The sequence below is a fragment of the Pseudorca crassidens genome, chromosome 1, assembly GCF_039906515.1.
Source record: "Pseudorca crassidens isolate mPseCra1 chromosome 1, mPseCra1.hap1, whole genome shotgun sequence".
NCBI lineage: Eukaryota > Metazoa > Chordata > Mammalia > Artiodactyla > Delphinidae > Pseudorca > Pseudorca crassidens.
The window spans coordinates 132,635,572-132,651,364 of NC_090296.1; the positions used below are offsets into that span (position 1 = coordinate 132,635,572).

The 15,793-nt window shown below is 39.3% G+C and overlaps 1 protein-coding gene across 3 annotated transcripts in view; it reads left to right on the forward strand.

Annotated features, from left to right (window-relative positions):
- The window catches only part of TTC23 (tetratricopeptide repeat domain 23), a 114,589-nt gene that overhangs the window by 42,436 nt on the left and 56,360 nt on the right, over positions 1-15,793 (forward strand). For all 3 annotated transcript variants that reach the window (XM_067755972.1, XM_067755983.1, XM_067755962.1), the window contains 2 exons: positions 1,707-1,857; positions 2,047-2,172. In XM_067755972.1, the coding sequence (XP_067612073.1) occupies positions 1,707-1,857; positions 2,047-2,172 (277 nt within the window). The remainder of the gene's footprint in view (positions 1-1,706; positions 1,858-2,046; positions 2,173-15,793) is intronic.

A 15,793-nucleotide genomic window follows, 5' to 3' on the forward strand; every position in this document is an offset into this window, starting at 1 on the left:
CCGCGACAGTGAGAGGCCCGTGCACCGTGATGAAGAGTGGCCCCCGCTCGCCACAACTAGAGAAAGCCCATGCACAGAAACGAAGACCCAGCACAGCCAAAAAATAAATATAAATAAATAAATAAATAAAAATTAAAAAAAAAAAGACTATTAGAGCCAGAGGGGACGTTGGAGATCATCTAGTTCAAACCATACCCTTATACCCACTATTTTCTAGATTCAGAGGAAACAACTATTTTGAATTGAAACAGCTTGCCTCAGGTCACACTGTTAATAGATAGCTGATCTGAGACTCAGACCTAGGATTTTGGTTGCCAGTACCAGTGTCCTAGCATCAGGGATTTTTTTTTAACGATGTTTTTCTTCTACAGTCTGCTACCTTTCTGCATTATAGTCTTTCTTTCTCAATTTAAAGTAAAAGCAGTATCTACTATTTATTAAGGTCTTATTGAGTGCCAGGCACCATGCTATTTTCCATGTATAATTTCCTTCAATCTTCACTACAGTGCTATGAGGTGGGTAATGTTATTATCCCTGTCTACAGTCGAGGAAGCTGGGGCCAACATTTCAGGTAAGTGGTGGAGCAGGGAATTCACTCTGAGCAGTCTGATTTCAGAGCTAGTGTTCTTGAACCTCAACCCATGCTGCCTCTTGTAGATTGAGTTCAAGTTTCTTGAGGAAATGGACCAGAATTCATCATGTCTTTTATAATGTTGCATACATTATTGGCACTAATAAATTTCTGGTAGGTTGATTGTGTACTTTTAAAAAAAACAAGACAAAATTCTGTAAGTGTTCCTATAGGAATAGCATACCCTGGATTTTCTCCCTCAGAAAATATATTCTGTTTTATAGACATAGGAACAGAATGAATTTCATAATTTGACAGCTCTTTTTAGAGATTTGAGATACAATTCCATGTAATGAAGAACGTAAGACCAGGAGTATTAGGATGTGGGTGGAAGGGTGTGTCATTGTGGGGAAGAAGATGGGGATATGGGAAAATGAAAAAACCTGAGACCTAAATAGTGATCCTCAGTGTCACCTTTACCACAAATGAATACGCCAATGGAAGAACGCTGGAACCCACCGGGAATTAGTTCTTGGTAGTAAATGTTCTTAAACTTCATTTGATTCATCTCAGTCTATTACCACATAGAAATAAGAGATTGTAGCACATCAGCCCCTTACCTCATTGGAATTGTTTGGCAGTTTTTATAGATATCATCATATTTGTATTATGTTAAAATAACTCTCTAAAGTTATGATTATGGATGGGTGAGCAGAAGATTCAGAATTTTTAGTATTTCATTAAGATTGCTGTCACAAAGCCAGGATTAAAATTCATGAATATTTTATTTCCTTCCCAGAATGCTGTAGTCTTTGTATTCCATTTGTTTTTTTATAATTATTCATAACATTTTACGTCTGATATTGGTGAAGTTTCAAAGCTGTTCAATTCCTGCTCATTCTGATTATTTCTAAAAAGACCATTGTGGGAAAATTTTTTTATCTTGAGTCCTAGGTGTGAAACACTTCTTTGTTTCTTATAGTCATGATCGTATTTCATGCTGTCCCGATATATCTCCATGTGCCACTTGATGATATATGAAGGAGACCTCATCAGATTCCCTGGCCAGAGATAACTATATTCCTGTCCAGCTGAAATGAAAGAGAAACTGAGACTTCTTTTTCTTTGTCCACAGGACTGTCACTGCAAGCAAAACAACATGCAGAAAAAGCCAAAGAAATCCTCACCAACTCCATTGTGCATCCCTACAATGACAATACAGATGTTTTCAAGTGTTCGGTTGAGTTATTCCATACCATGGGGAGAGCCTTACTCTCCCTTCAAAAGTATCCTTTTGCCTCTAATCTTTACAAATAGAAATACCGTTCATAATGCTTATAGTTAATTTTTAAGGCCAAATCAAAAGATGACAGGTGACTCAGGAAGGGTGATGGGAAGTATGAGAGCCAAGGATATCCAGGAACTAGGGCCCCAGAATGTAGCACCAAGTGTAAAGTTTCCTGAACACAGCTCAGGTTTAAGGAAGCTTCAGAGAATTTGACAAAAGCAGAGAGACTTTCAAAGGAGCTGCTGCAATGTGGAAGGATTATAAAGGAAGAATGGATAGAAATTCAAACGCAGATCAAATTGTCATTTGCACAGTAAGTTTTCAGTTTAGGACTTTTTGTATACGTGATTCCTGGAGGTTCTTTGCCAGAAGACTCTGTCTTCAGGCAGGAGGAGCTTCTGCATGGTGCTGTGTCGGTGGCTTCTCCATGGCCATTGTCCAGAATTAAAAGAGGAGGACGACAGTCACATCAGAGCAGCCACAACCAAGGCATGTACGTCAGTGGCACTCTTCACTAAATGTGTAGTGCTCTCATACCCACCCCGGGTCCTAGAGTCCTGATGTCATTCTCTTGACTTTTATTTCTTGCCTGCTCTCCTTGCCCCTATCCTCCCGCCCTTGTTTCCTTCCCTCCCCTCCCCACACCCCCATCTTCCTTTTTTCCCCTACTGTTCTAGTCTAAAATATTTCAATACATTGATTTTACGATTAGGGACTCAAAGGAGAAAGATCTTAGAGATATCTGAATCCACGAGAATGAGAAGATTGTTCCTTGTTCTCCCTACCCCCAACCCACACTCACCAAATAAATCCAGGTGGAAGAGATATAGTGGCTGGAGCCTGAGGGAGAAGGGGCCTTGGTTAGTCAGCACATTTATCCCTCTCCAAAGGCCAACTCCAAGCCAATTCCCCAGAGCAGTGGGGTGACAGAGAATGTACCCACTCTTTGGAAGGATGTGTTTGTGGGAGGAAGAGGGCAGAGAAAGGTCTATTCTAGAAGAGGCAGAGAATCCCCAGCAGACCTACGCGGCAGCCTTTAACCAAGCCTGGAAGAATTCAGTGTAAATTAATAATCAGACTATACATATAGGTTGATTCCCAAGAGAACTCAGGGACCCAATGGACTCATTTTAAGAAGGAAAGGGCCCTGAAGGAGCACACCTAATGCTTCCATATGAATGGGTGCTGGGAAGGACTAACTTTGACTCATACTTTTAAAGATATTTTTGTGATCATAAGTCCACTCTTGTTAATTTGTTTATTTGGGAGTGTTTTTGGATATGAAGTGCAGAGAATTCATCAGTCCATGCAAACCTTTGGTACACTTTTTTTTTTTAACATTTTAAAAAAGTAATTAATCTATTTATTTTTGGCGGAGTTGGGTCTTCGTTGTTGCGCGTGGGCTTTCTCTAGTTGCGGGAAGGGTGGGGGACTACTCTTCATTGTGGTGCGCGGGCTTCTCATTGAGGTGGCTTCTCTTGTCGCAGAGCACGGGCTCTAGGCACGTGGGCTTCAGTAGTTGTGGCACGAGCGCTCAGTAGTTGTGGCACGAGGGCTCAGTAGTTGTGGCTTGCAGGCTCTAGAGCGCAGGCTCAGTAGTTGTGGTGCACGGGCTTACTTGCTCCGCGGTATGTGGGATCTCCCCGGACCAGGGCTCGAACCCATGTCCCCTGCACTGGCAGGCGGATTCTTAACCACTGCGCCACCAGGAAAGTCCCTGATATGCTTTTTTAAATTGATTTTTTCCTTCCATCTCTGATCCTTACTCTCATTCTGTCACATACAGATCATAGATAACCTTTTTAAACAATGATTTATGTCTTTAAATATGTTTCTCTGAATAATAAATAGCATTGTTTTCTGTATTTATATGTTTTAGGTTTATATAAATTTGCAGTATGTGTCTCACTCTGTTTCTCACTTTTGTCCACTCAGCACTGTTTTTAGTTGTTGCTGCTGGCTGCTTTGTTGTGCTCCATAGAATGCATCTGCCATCCTGTGCTTGTCTGTCCTCCTAGCAGTGGGCATTCAGCTCATCCCCAGTTCCCAGCTCCCACAATGGTGCTGCCATGAACATCCTTGTGCAGCTCCACTTAGGAGGCTCAGAGAGACTTTTCTGAGTTTATACTCTAAGGGTAGGATTGCATGGTCACAGGGTACACTCATACTTCAAGTTCACCACACACTGGCCAATTGCTACACCCATCTGCATTCCCACTTGTGGGGCACGTGGGTTCCTGTTTTCTCACATCCCCAACAATGTTTGTCATTGTTGGTCTTTCTAACCTTTGCCACTTTGATGCATATATGTACTATTTAATTACTTTTCAATTTACTTATGTTTCTCTTATTAGTGAGTTTGAGTACCTCTTCATATACTGCTTAGCCATTGGATTCCCCTTCTGTGAATAGCCTGTTAGCATTCTTTCTCATTTTTCTTTTGGGGTTTCCTGTGCTTTTCTTATTGATAATTGAGATTTTCTTATATATTATAAATTAGCAATATTACAAATATTTTCTTATATCTATCACTCATTTATTAATTTTGTCTATGGTGTTCTTCATGGCATGGAACTTAATTTTTCTAGAGTCAAATCCATTAATTTTAACCTTATGATTTATGCTTTGAGAGTTTCCCACCCAAATATTAAAGATATTCTCCAAAATGTCCATGTGAGTCTTGCTTTAACCTATCCCACATGTTTTAACATGTAGCACTATCACTCACATAACTTAGTTTATAAATTACTCTTTAATCCAGATATTATTCAAATGATATGTGTTCTAGTTTGCATATATATGGGATTCTTTCAAGATATTCTGATGTTACTGATTTTTAATTTTACTTCATTGTGGGCAGAAACATATTTGTATAGTATCAACTCTCTGAAATTTACTGAAGCTTCCTTTGTGACCTAGTCCATAGTCAATTTTTGTGAATGTTCCAAGTATGCTACAAAAGGAAATTGTATTCTTTACCTGTTGTGTTTAAGGTTCTAATAAATCTGTATTAGGGTAACTTTATTAATTCTGTTACTCAGATTTATATATATTTTTACCTTTTGCCAATTTGATACATTAGCTTTTAAGGTAAGTGTGCTTAAATTTCGAACTATAATTATTGATCCATTTGTAGCTTCCCATGATTCTGCCAGTCATTTTTTTATATATTCTGATATATTCTGTTGGGTGGCAGTAGAATTAAACAGCCTGTCTTCTTAATCTGTTATTTTATTTGTGAGTATATATTGTTCTTCTTTGTCCCCTATGTCTGTATCTATTTTGCCTGATATTAAAATTGATATTTTAGCTCTCTTGGTAACAATTTTCCTATAATACCTTTTTCCATCTCTTAATTTTCAATCTTCATTTTTTTTGTTTTAATTACTGATATATTTGAGTTTTTAAATTTCCTTTTGTCCTACCAGTTTTATGTTCCTTGCTTTCTTCTTTCTTGCCTTCCTTTAGTTTAGTCAAATATTTTTGTCATCCCTTTCCCTATCTATTAACTGGTAAGTTATACATTATTTTATTTTTCTTCTAGTGATTACCATAGAATATGTCGCTTGTATCCCTGACCTATTACACTCTAATGCAATTAGCCAATTAACCACTTTCTGGACAATGTAAGGGACTTTGAGTATGTTAATTCTCTCTTCCCTTCTGCTTGATGCTATATTGTATTATACTTAAATCACCATATGTTTCATACCACAGACAAGAAGAAAGAGGAAGAAGATATTTGTAATACATATAATTGACAAAGGGCTCATGTCTAGAATCTGTAAAGAACTCCTATATATCAATGAAACAAAGACAAACAACTGAATAGAAAAGTGGACAAGAGACTTTTTTTTTTTTTTTTGGCCGGGCCCTGTGGCTTGCAGGATCTTAGTTCCCCAGCTAGGGATTGAATCATGGCAGTGAAAGTGTCAAGTCCTAACCACTGGACTGCCAGGGAACTCCCTGGCAAGAGACTTTTCACAAGAAAGGATACCCACATAACTAAAAAGATATTAAATGGCATTCTTCTCATCAGTCACCAGGGAAATGAAAATTAAAGTCATAGGATACTACTACATTTCCACTAATATTGCTAAAATTTTTAAAAGCCTAATAACAGCAAGTTGGCAAGTATATAGTGCTCTCATATGTGGTTGTTTAGAATATATTTGGTATAACTACTTTAGAAAACTGGCATTATTACTAAGTTTAAATGTTTGAATACCCTATGACACAGCAGTATCACTCCCAAATATACACCCAAAAGAAATGCATACATATGTTCACCAAAAGACACAGCCAAGAACGTCCAAAGCTACATGTTATTTGTAATAGCCAAGGACTGGAAACAATCCAAATGTTCATCAGCAGTAGAGTAGATAAATTGTGATCTGTTCATACAAAGAAAATGATGAAACAACTCCTATGCTTAACATGACGGATGACTCCCACAAACATAATGTTTGTGAAAGAAGCCAGACTAAAAAGAATTCATACTGTATGATTCCGTTTATGTAACAGAGGAGGAAGGGAATAGTGACTGGGAGGGCCTACCAGTCCAGAATTTCTTCCTGCCCAGAAGTAGGTATTCTTCTTATATTGTAAAACAGAAAATATAAAGATATGAGGTCCAAGATATGATATTTGTGGCATATGTTGTGACCTGATGTTATAAGTACTTAATGTTGAGCACTTGCTGCAAAATTGAGTAAATTATCCTCTGCCAAAATCCACCCCTCCTGAGTGCTTTCCAAATTATCAGTACCAAACCTTGTCAGCAGATGGCGGGCATTGTACGCATATGTGCTGAATACCCAACAAGAATTTAAGTTAATGTTCCAAGCTGTCCTACAGTTTTGTGTTTAAGGGAGCTGTTTTAAACTTCACTGCTTCTTTTCGTCCTGATTCTTCACTGTAAGATATTCATTGGAACATGCATGTTTAAACTGCATGGTTTTCATGCAATCACTTTGTTTCCTCAGTGAAGTGTGAATATTTTGTCCAAACTGATCTGCTTTAGAAAGTAACAAGGCTTTGGTTTTGTACATTTCTACAAATATGCTCACAACCACAAGGGCTTTTTCTTTTGCCCGGTCTTGGAAGTGGAAGACCAGGATAATTTCTTAGGCAGCTCTCACGGGATTTGTGTTTCTCTTAAAAGGGTATCTTTCAGTGCATCCTCTTCCTCCTCCTGCCTCGCCTTTTATGGTGCCCATCAGGCTAGGACAGTTCTCTTCTCCTTGGGCTGACAGATAAGGGCTGCAGGGTGACTCACGCTCCGTGCCTTCCATCCCTAACTGTGGCCTGAAGCTTCATTGCTTCTACCTGCCTTTCTCTGTTCCAGCACTACTTCATTCAGTAATTATTTATTAACTTTGGAGAGTGAATACAAATCTTGTGTTCCCATGTGTGCAGTTGTTTTTTCAAATGGGGCCAAGGTAGTAACTAGTGAAAGCAAGCAAATTTTTTCCAGTGTTAAGGATTATTTTCTATCCTGGTTACTGGTAGATAGATTCCCCAGAGACAGATAGTGTCTTTATAAAGGCAGGAGTACACCATTGTGCATACACACACACACACACACACACACACACACACAACACACACCCCTTTTAAAATAATCTTTCTATGTGGAATGATGGTTATGGCCTATTGAGACTGCTGCTCTGGAACATGTGACCTGTCCTCAGCTTTCTCTGTGACTGCTTGATTTGTCATCTTTGGAGTCCTCCACAGCTTACCCAGAGAGCACTTTGCCTGGCCTTGCTTGCTATGCTGAACTAGCTCTCAAGTGTGCCTGTGATAAGTAAACGCTCCTCAGAGCATCAACAGGACACCTTCCAGGTATCTCTAAGGTATGTGACATGATATATTTGACAATATGGCCTTAGAATCAGGTCGCTCTTGGTTCGTGTCAGCATCCATTCAACCTTCCCAACTGAAGGACCCTGGGCAAGTCCTTCCTTCTCGTCTCCTGTTGAGGTGGGAATGATCAGCCCCCAGAGGGTTGCTGTGGTGATGAAATGAACCCTACATTAAAGCATCTGGGTATGTGGTAGGCCTAAAAAAGTAGCTATTATTATTGCTACTGTCTAATTGAGCATTTTCCTTTCTGCCATTTCATCCTAGAAATGATTTGATTTTAAAGCATGTAGTACCGACATCACAGAATAAGATACTGTACTTCAAGACTGCCCCTGTCTTGCTATTCTTTCCTGTACTTTTTTTTCCTATGACTTGAGAAAGCTGTTGTGTTTCATTTTGTTTTTTTGTCTTTGCTCTTACGAACCACCTAAGCTAAAAATCAGATATGTATATATCTGTATGTAGATATGTGTATATACATATACACATGTGTATGTTTTAAGCTCGAGTTTGTTTCTTTGTCTTGCTTTCTCTAGATTCATTATAGTCACAAGATTTGGAAAATGATTCTAACACAAGTTTTCCAGAGAGGAAAGAACATGGGAGAGGTTTCTCTCTTAGCCAGTACTTCCTGGGAGGGGGTAGAAGATAATGGAGAAAATAGTGGCAAGGGGGGCAGTGTCTATATCTACCTGCCATCACCTCATTAGGATGGTGGAATTCTAGTTAGTTCCACATGTTTCCCAGAATACATTCCCAAGGCTTTTATTGTGAATTTTTGATACTTTGGTAAATAGCCTTTGCTTTTACCATTGTCCTCCCTTAATTGGTCCAGTCAATAACCTCCAAATCTAGCTTTTGCTTGCTCTACTCAGCTTTTATTTTTTTAGTTCATGCCATCACCTAGAGATGTGTTTCTTTTTTTTGGCTGTGTTGGGTTTTTGTTGCTGCTTTTGGGCTTTCTCTAGTTGCAGCGAGCAGGGGCTACTCTTTGTTGTGGTGTGTGGGCCTCTCACTGTGGTGGCTTCTCTTGTTGTGGAGCATGGGCTCTAAGCACGTGGGCTTCAGTAGTTGTGGCACATGGGCTTAGTTGCTCCACCGCGGCATGTGGGATCTTCCTGGACCAGGGCTCAAACCCATGTCCCCTGCATTGGCAAGTGGATTCTTAACCACTGCCCCACCAGGGAAGTCCCAGTGTTTCTTTAAAGAATCACTTTCTCTGCACTTATCTTTTGGGCATAAAGGCTCTGACAAATGCTCATGTGCTCAAAACCCTCCTTCTCCCTTTCCTACTTCCAGGAAACACCCCACTGCTCTCCAGAGGAGATATGTCTCCTGTCAGTTCCTCCCATTCAATGCTATGTGCTTAGAATGTCTTATGCTTATTTAACAAAGAAGGAAATAATTTGATTTTTCCTGGCACTCTTCATCATCCTGTATTCCTGCGATTGAAGAGACTCTCTTACTTTATACAAAATCTGTTTTTTTTAATCATTTTTTTTAAATGTGGGGAAGCAGAAAAACACATGGCACAGATTACTTTCATATACTTTATCTACTTTCTATTATTTGAATCCTCTAAAGCTTTACTATTTTTATTTTTGTTGAAGTATAGCTGATTTACGATATTATATTAGTTTCAGGTGGACTGAAACTAATTTCATAGTGATTCAATATTTTTATAGATTGTACTTCATTTTAAGTTATCACAAAATAATGGCTAAATTTCCCTGTGCTGTACAATATATCCTTGTTGCTTATCTACTTTACACTTAGTAGTTTGTACCTCTTAATCCCCTACTCCTATCTTGTCCCTCCCCCCATCCCTCTCCACACTGGTAACCACTAGTTTGTTCTTTATATCTGTGAGTCTGTTTCTGTTTTGTTATATTCATTCGATTCTTTTACTTTTTAGATTCCACTTATAAGTGATAGCATAGAGAGTATTTGTCTTTTGTCTTGCTCTGTCTGACTTATTTCACTAAGCATAATAATCTCTAGGTCCATTCATGTTATTGCAAATGGCAGAATTTCATTCTTTTTATGGCTGAGTACTATTCCATTGTGTGTGTGCGCACACGTATATATTGGGTTGGCCAAAAAGTTCATTCATGTTTTTTTGTAAGATGTTATAGAAAAATCCAAACAAACTTTTGGCCAACCCAATATATATGTATCACATCTTCTTTATCCATTCATCTGTTGATGGGCACTTAGGTTGCTTCTATATCTTGGCTATTGTAAATAATGCTGCTATGAACATTGGGGTGCATGTATCTTTTCAAATTAGTGTTTTCATTTTCTTCAAATAGCTTTACTATTTTAGAGCACTGCATTTTGGTCTTCCCCTTTTCTAATACTCTATCTGTATAATATACATTTCCCTTAAACAACTGCACTTAATAATAATGATTTTAAACAACCACACTAGCTAGCAATTCTTGATCACCTTCTGGTCTGGCTCTTGCTAAGTGCTTTGCAGACCTCATCTCACCATTTAATCTGCAGTCCTCCCTGTGATGTATGTACCCTTCATATTCCCATTTTCAAATGAAGAAAACCGAAGCTGAGAGAAGTGAGGTCATTTCCCAGGGTCATAAAGCTGGGAAGTAGCAGAGCAGAGCCAGGTCTGCATCCAACCCTGGTGTCCACACGCCTCACCACAGCACAGATCCCATTCACTAGCACAGAATGGAAACCTGACAATGCCCTCTACAGAGCACAGCTTTTACCTATATGTGCCAGATGGTAAAGAGAGACCCAGATGTAAACCTTTTCTCCTTTTGACTCTAGAAAATCCTAATTTTCCTCTTCCAAGATTGATTTTTCATCAGATTTCCATAATCAGCAATGGTCCCACAAGGCTTCTGCTGTTCACTGGTGCTCAATATTCTTGCCAAATTCCTGAGCTTTTAAAAGGAAACCCTCTATTGCCTTAGTAATACCAGAGGAGATTGCACTTGTTTGTTGCAGGTTAAAACAAGTCTCCATCCCTGTGGGATCTTCTGAAACTCATCTGAGATGAGATAGTGTCTTGTCATGTGCTCTGTAGAATTACTGCAGATGTATTTTCATTCAATGAAATACGCTGTGGTTTAAGTTGTGGACCTGCCAAATCAACATACTGCCACATTTTGTTGTTCAGAATTCTCTATCTTTTCATCTGTCCAGTGTGTTTCCTAAAGCCACCCAAACACATTATGGGCCCACTAGATAATAAATCCTCAAAGCATCCCTGGCAGGTAGATAGGAAAGGAAAGGAGAGAATGTTGCCCTCCCACACATTACTTATGAGCAAATAGAGACAGACAAGATTGCCTGAAATTGACTGATGGCTTTAAATGAGTTGGAAATGGAGGTAAGACTATAATTTAGTTATTTCCTGATGTAGTACTCCCCCAGTTCCTTTTTTATTAAACATATTGTGAAGCTAAAGTAATTTTATTTTCTATTTTGTCTTTTCTTTTATGTGAGCAGTGTACCCTCAATGAGCTCCAGAATGCTCATTGTAGATTACATTAGCTTGATAGCCTTCATTTCTGGCTGGTTAGTGCCAGGACCCTGGAATAGCATGCAACGACAACTTCAAAGGGTGAGAGTAGAAAGTGCCACATTCTCTGCACACGCTAAACAACTGAGTGTTGTATTTGTTCATCTTTTTAACCAAATATCTCAGGCATATAAAGCTAAAGATATTGTTACGCGAATACTCAAGTACACACTTCCAAGCTTCAAAATAGAATATTTCAGATAAGTGGAAGGCTGTTTATGCGTTCTTCTCAATCTCTTTTCTTCTCCCCATGTTACAGGCAATTGTGATGTTGAATTTAGTGTTTTTCATTCCTCTGAATCTATACATGTATAGCCATAAAAAATATACAGTATTATTTTTCATTTTTTTACTTCATATGTATGTTTCCTTCTGTACCTTGCTTTTATCCCCCCATTACTTTTCTATTTTTGAGATGTATCCACGTCAGTTGATACACATAGTGCTAGTCTCTTCATTTTAAACCTCCATATTATGTTTAATCCATGTAACTTTCCTCTAATTTAATTATACATTCTGAGGGTGAACACATAAATTGCTTCCAGTTTTTCACTATTATAAACACTATTTCCATGATCATTTTTGTACATGTCTTTATGGGCATATGTGCAAGATTATCTCTGAGGTATATGCCCAGGAGTGGAATTGCTTAATTGACAAGTATCCACATCATCAACTTTACTGGGTTTGCTTTCCACCAGTTTATACTCTCACCAGCAGTAATTCCCATTACTCCATGTCCTCGTCAATACTTGATATTGTCAGACTTTTTATGTTTGCCAATCATATAGTTTCTTTAATTGCATTTCCCTGATAATGAGGTTTGACATCTTTTCATACATCTGCTGGACATTTGGAATTTCTGTTCTGTGAAATGTCTGTTCCTTTCTTTTACTCATTTTTTTAACTGGGCTATTTGCATTTTTCATATTAACTTGTAGACATTCTTCATATTTCTGATGACAAGTTATTTGCTGGTTACATATATTGTATGTACTCCCAATGTGTAATTTGCCTTCTCACTTTCTTTATGATGAATTTTGATGCACAGGAGTTTTTATTTTTAATGTGACCAAATTTACCTACTTCTTTCATTCTGATTTGTACTTTTTTATCTTATTTAAGAAGTCCTTCCCTACCCCAAAGTCATGGAGTTAATTTTCCTTATATTTTCCCTCAAACGTATCAAAGTTTTGCTTTTTAAATTTAGGCCTCTAAAAGTCACTTGGAACTTTTGTGTACATAGTGTGAGGGATCTAATTTTTTCCCTTTGGATAACTTAAGTGAGGAGGCAAATAGTTTTACCTACAGGTGAAAGAAGGACTCACAGTCTGAAGAATTCTATAGGGTTTGAAATGTGAGACCAATGATAGGTTGACAAAAATCTTTTAAACTTAGAGAGTTCAGAAATGGCAACAGGTCACCTTCATGTGTGACTGCATCCCTTCAGGGCTGGGCATCCTGCTAACAGCTTGTTGGATGTCATTGGATTCATGAGGTCTGTGCCCTCATGTAGACATGCTTGTAGCAAGGGCAAAACTATGGTCAATGAAAGCCATGTGTTTGTTCCTGCTGAAATTGCCTCCTTCCAGGTCTCCTTCTCAGCAGATACTCAAATTAAATTTCCAGGCAGTGAAGTAATGGAAAGTTACCACTTGGACTTGACTACAATGTGATTTATAAAAGAAAAATTGGTACTTCCATATCTAACTAGCTGCCCTGGGTGAGTACACCCAGTGTTCATCTATTAGGGTGCTGATGAAAGGAAAATCTCTGAGCCTGGAGTCTGCCAGTAAGAGTGATTTAAACAACAGAAAGTTATTCTGAGATGAACATGTGGGTGGCGATGGTTCCTTCTGGGGACTGTGAGGTGTTCCATGCCTCTCTGCTAACTTCCAGATGTGTACTGGCAACCTTTGGTGTTCCTTGTCTTACAGATGCATCACACCAATCTCTGCCTTTGTGTTCACGTGGCATTATCCCTGTGCCTCTGTGTCCAAATATCTCCTTTTTATAAGGATACCAGTCATACTGTCCAGTATGACATTTTCTTAATATAACTAATTATGTCTTCAACGATGCTATTTCCAAATAAAGTCACATTTTGAGGTACTGAGGGTGAGGACTTCATATGAATTTGGGATGGGGGGACACAATTCAAACCCTAATATGTTCTTACAAAGTTTCTTTTATTCCGCCTTTTATAAAATTTCAATAATTTCTCCAGCCCTTAATTAGAGCAACAGTCTAATATTTTTGCAACTAAATCAATGTGAAAATACGTTCCTTTCTTGAAGATTTTTTCCCTAAAATTTATTCCAAAATCTGTGAAAATCAAGGTATGAACTATAGCCTCAAAGTCTCTAAGTCAGTGGATCTGCAGGTTGTTTCTTCTGTCTTCCCTCCTCACCTCACCCTTCCTCCTTCCATAGACAGCAGGCACCCACTGTGTGTCAGACACTGCAGGGTGCTGGCAATGTCAAGATGAATGCGGCAGCCTTGGACTCTGCTTTCTCAGAGTCATGCACTAAAGGGATTGGTGCCAAGTCCCCAGGCACTTATAATTCAATGTGAGAGATGTATCCTGAATGGGGAGGTTCACAGTTCTGTGGGAGCACAGTCAGGTGTTCACAGAGTCGCCCAACCCAGCCTGGGATGTCAGGGAACAGAGCCAGCACTAGGATGAGAGAGCCAGGTGCCCAGACCACACCATTTAAGAGGCGCTCACACTTGGATGCCAACCCTGCACCTGCCCAACGCTGAGAGTGATCACCTCCTTAAATGGTGTGTCCTAGGTGTCTCAACGGTCTCACTTTAGTCCTGGCCCTGGCAGGGAAAGCTACGTAAAGGAGGAGACAGCTAAGCTAAAACTGGAAAAGGAATGATAGAAAGATGAATGGCAGTTTTCCAGGTAGAGATGGAATAAAGAACATTCCAGATAGAAGGACCAGCAAAGACCCAGAGAGAAGGTAGGCATGACACAACTGGGGGGCTGAAAGAGAACTGGCATCAGGGGAGCCAAATGGGAAGGTTTAGATGACTCCCATGAGTCATCTGAACTCACCAAGTCGAGGGAAACTAGAGTCCCAGCAGAGCCACTGCCACCTATGCGCCATGTTTTTACACAACTGGGTGAGTGAACGGAGCCTTCGTGAGAATTAAAAAAAAAAGTCTCCTTTTCTCCAGGTGGACACAGGCTTGTATCCAAGCACACGGCTCAGTCAGCAGAGCCTGGGCTGGATTGAAACTCCCACTTGCCCCCTTGGGCAGGTTTCCATCAGGATTTAGGCAGAGGAAGGTGCAGGAGTCTGTGGGTGCAGAGTCGGGCCCTGAAGACAAGAATTTGAGGCCCTTAGTGTTGGATCAGAACTCCAAAACCAACCCCAGATGGCCTGGTGTGCTTCACTCAGCTCTGAGCTGGAGGATTGGCCTTTCTGTTCCAACCCCATGTTGTCACATCGTGAATTCTGCTACTCTGGGAGTTGGGAGCTATATTGAATTTATTTTTCTTTTATAACTCACAGATCCTCAGGCTAATTTCCTTAACCACAGCTTAGTGGCTTGAATTGATCAGCCGAAGGGAAAAGACTGGATTTATCACCTATTTCTAGATTCTTCTGCATCTGGGATCATGATATGGAATATATTAACATATTTAAACTTACAGTATAATTGATTTACCAGAATATTCCATTAAAAATATTTTTGTATGGCTTTTCTCTCTATGAATTTACTGTTTCTCGTTAAGATTATACTTTTCATAGACCTAGGCATTCCCCTGGAAACCTCCAGGACTTAAAGCTCCTCAGGAGGCATGCCAACAGCTTTGGAAGGTTAGAGAGAGACCAGTAGCTCAGTGTCCAAGCCTGATTTATGGCATCCCCTTGGGAATGCCCACTCTGTTGAGTGTCAGGTGCAGCAAGACCCGCAGCATTCTCTGTTCTCCTAACCCCCCCCAACTAAAACATGGGTAGGATCATCCAGTGACGCAACCAATTTAGAGCCAAAGCCGACATCTCTTTCTGACCTGCTTTAAATGAGCAAGTTAGGAATAGTGTCTGGCTCGCAGATGATGTTAAAGTTAAAATAATTTGATTTTTGTTTAATAATTATTAATACAGTTATTTCTTTAAACAAAAATGACTAAGTTTATGGCTGAGTCTCATCTATATTTCGTTTGCTTCCAAATGTTCACAAACTTTTCAAAAATAACAGATTTATTTAGATACAATTCACATGCCATACAATTCACCCAATTAAAGTATACAATTTGATGGGTTTTAGTATGTAACATCACCACAAACAATTTTACATTTTCATTCCATTAGCAGTCTGCCCCCATTCTCAAATTCCCAACCCCTGGCAACTACTAGTCTACTTTCGGTCTGTATGGATTTGCCTGTTAGGGACATTTCACATAAATGGAACCATAGAGTGTGTGGTCTTTTGTGACTGACCTCTTTCACTTAGCATAATTTTTTCAAGGTTCATCCATGTTGTAACATGTAGCAATACT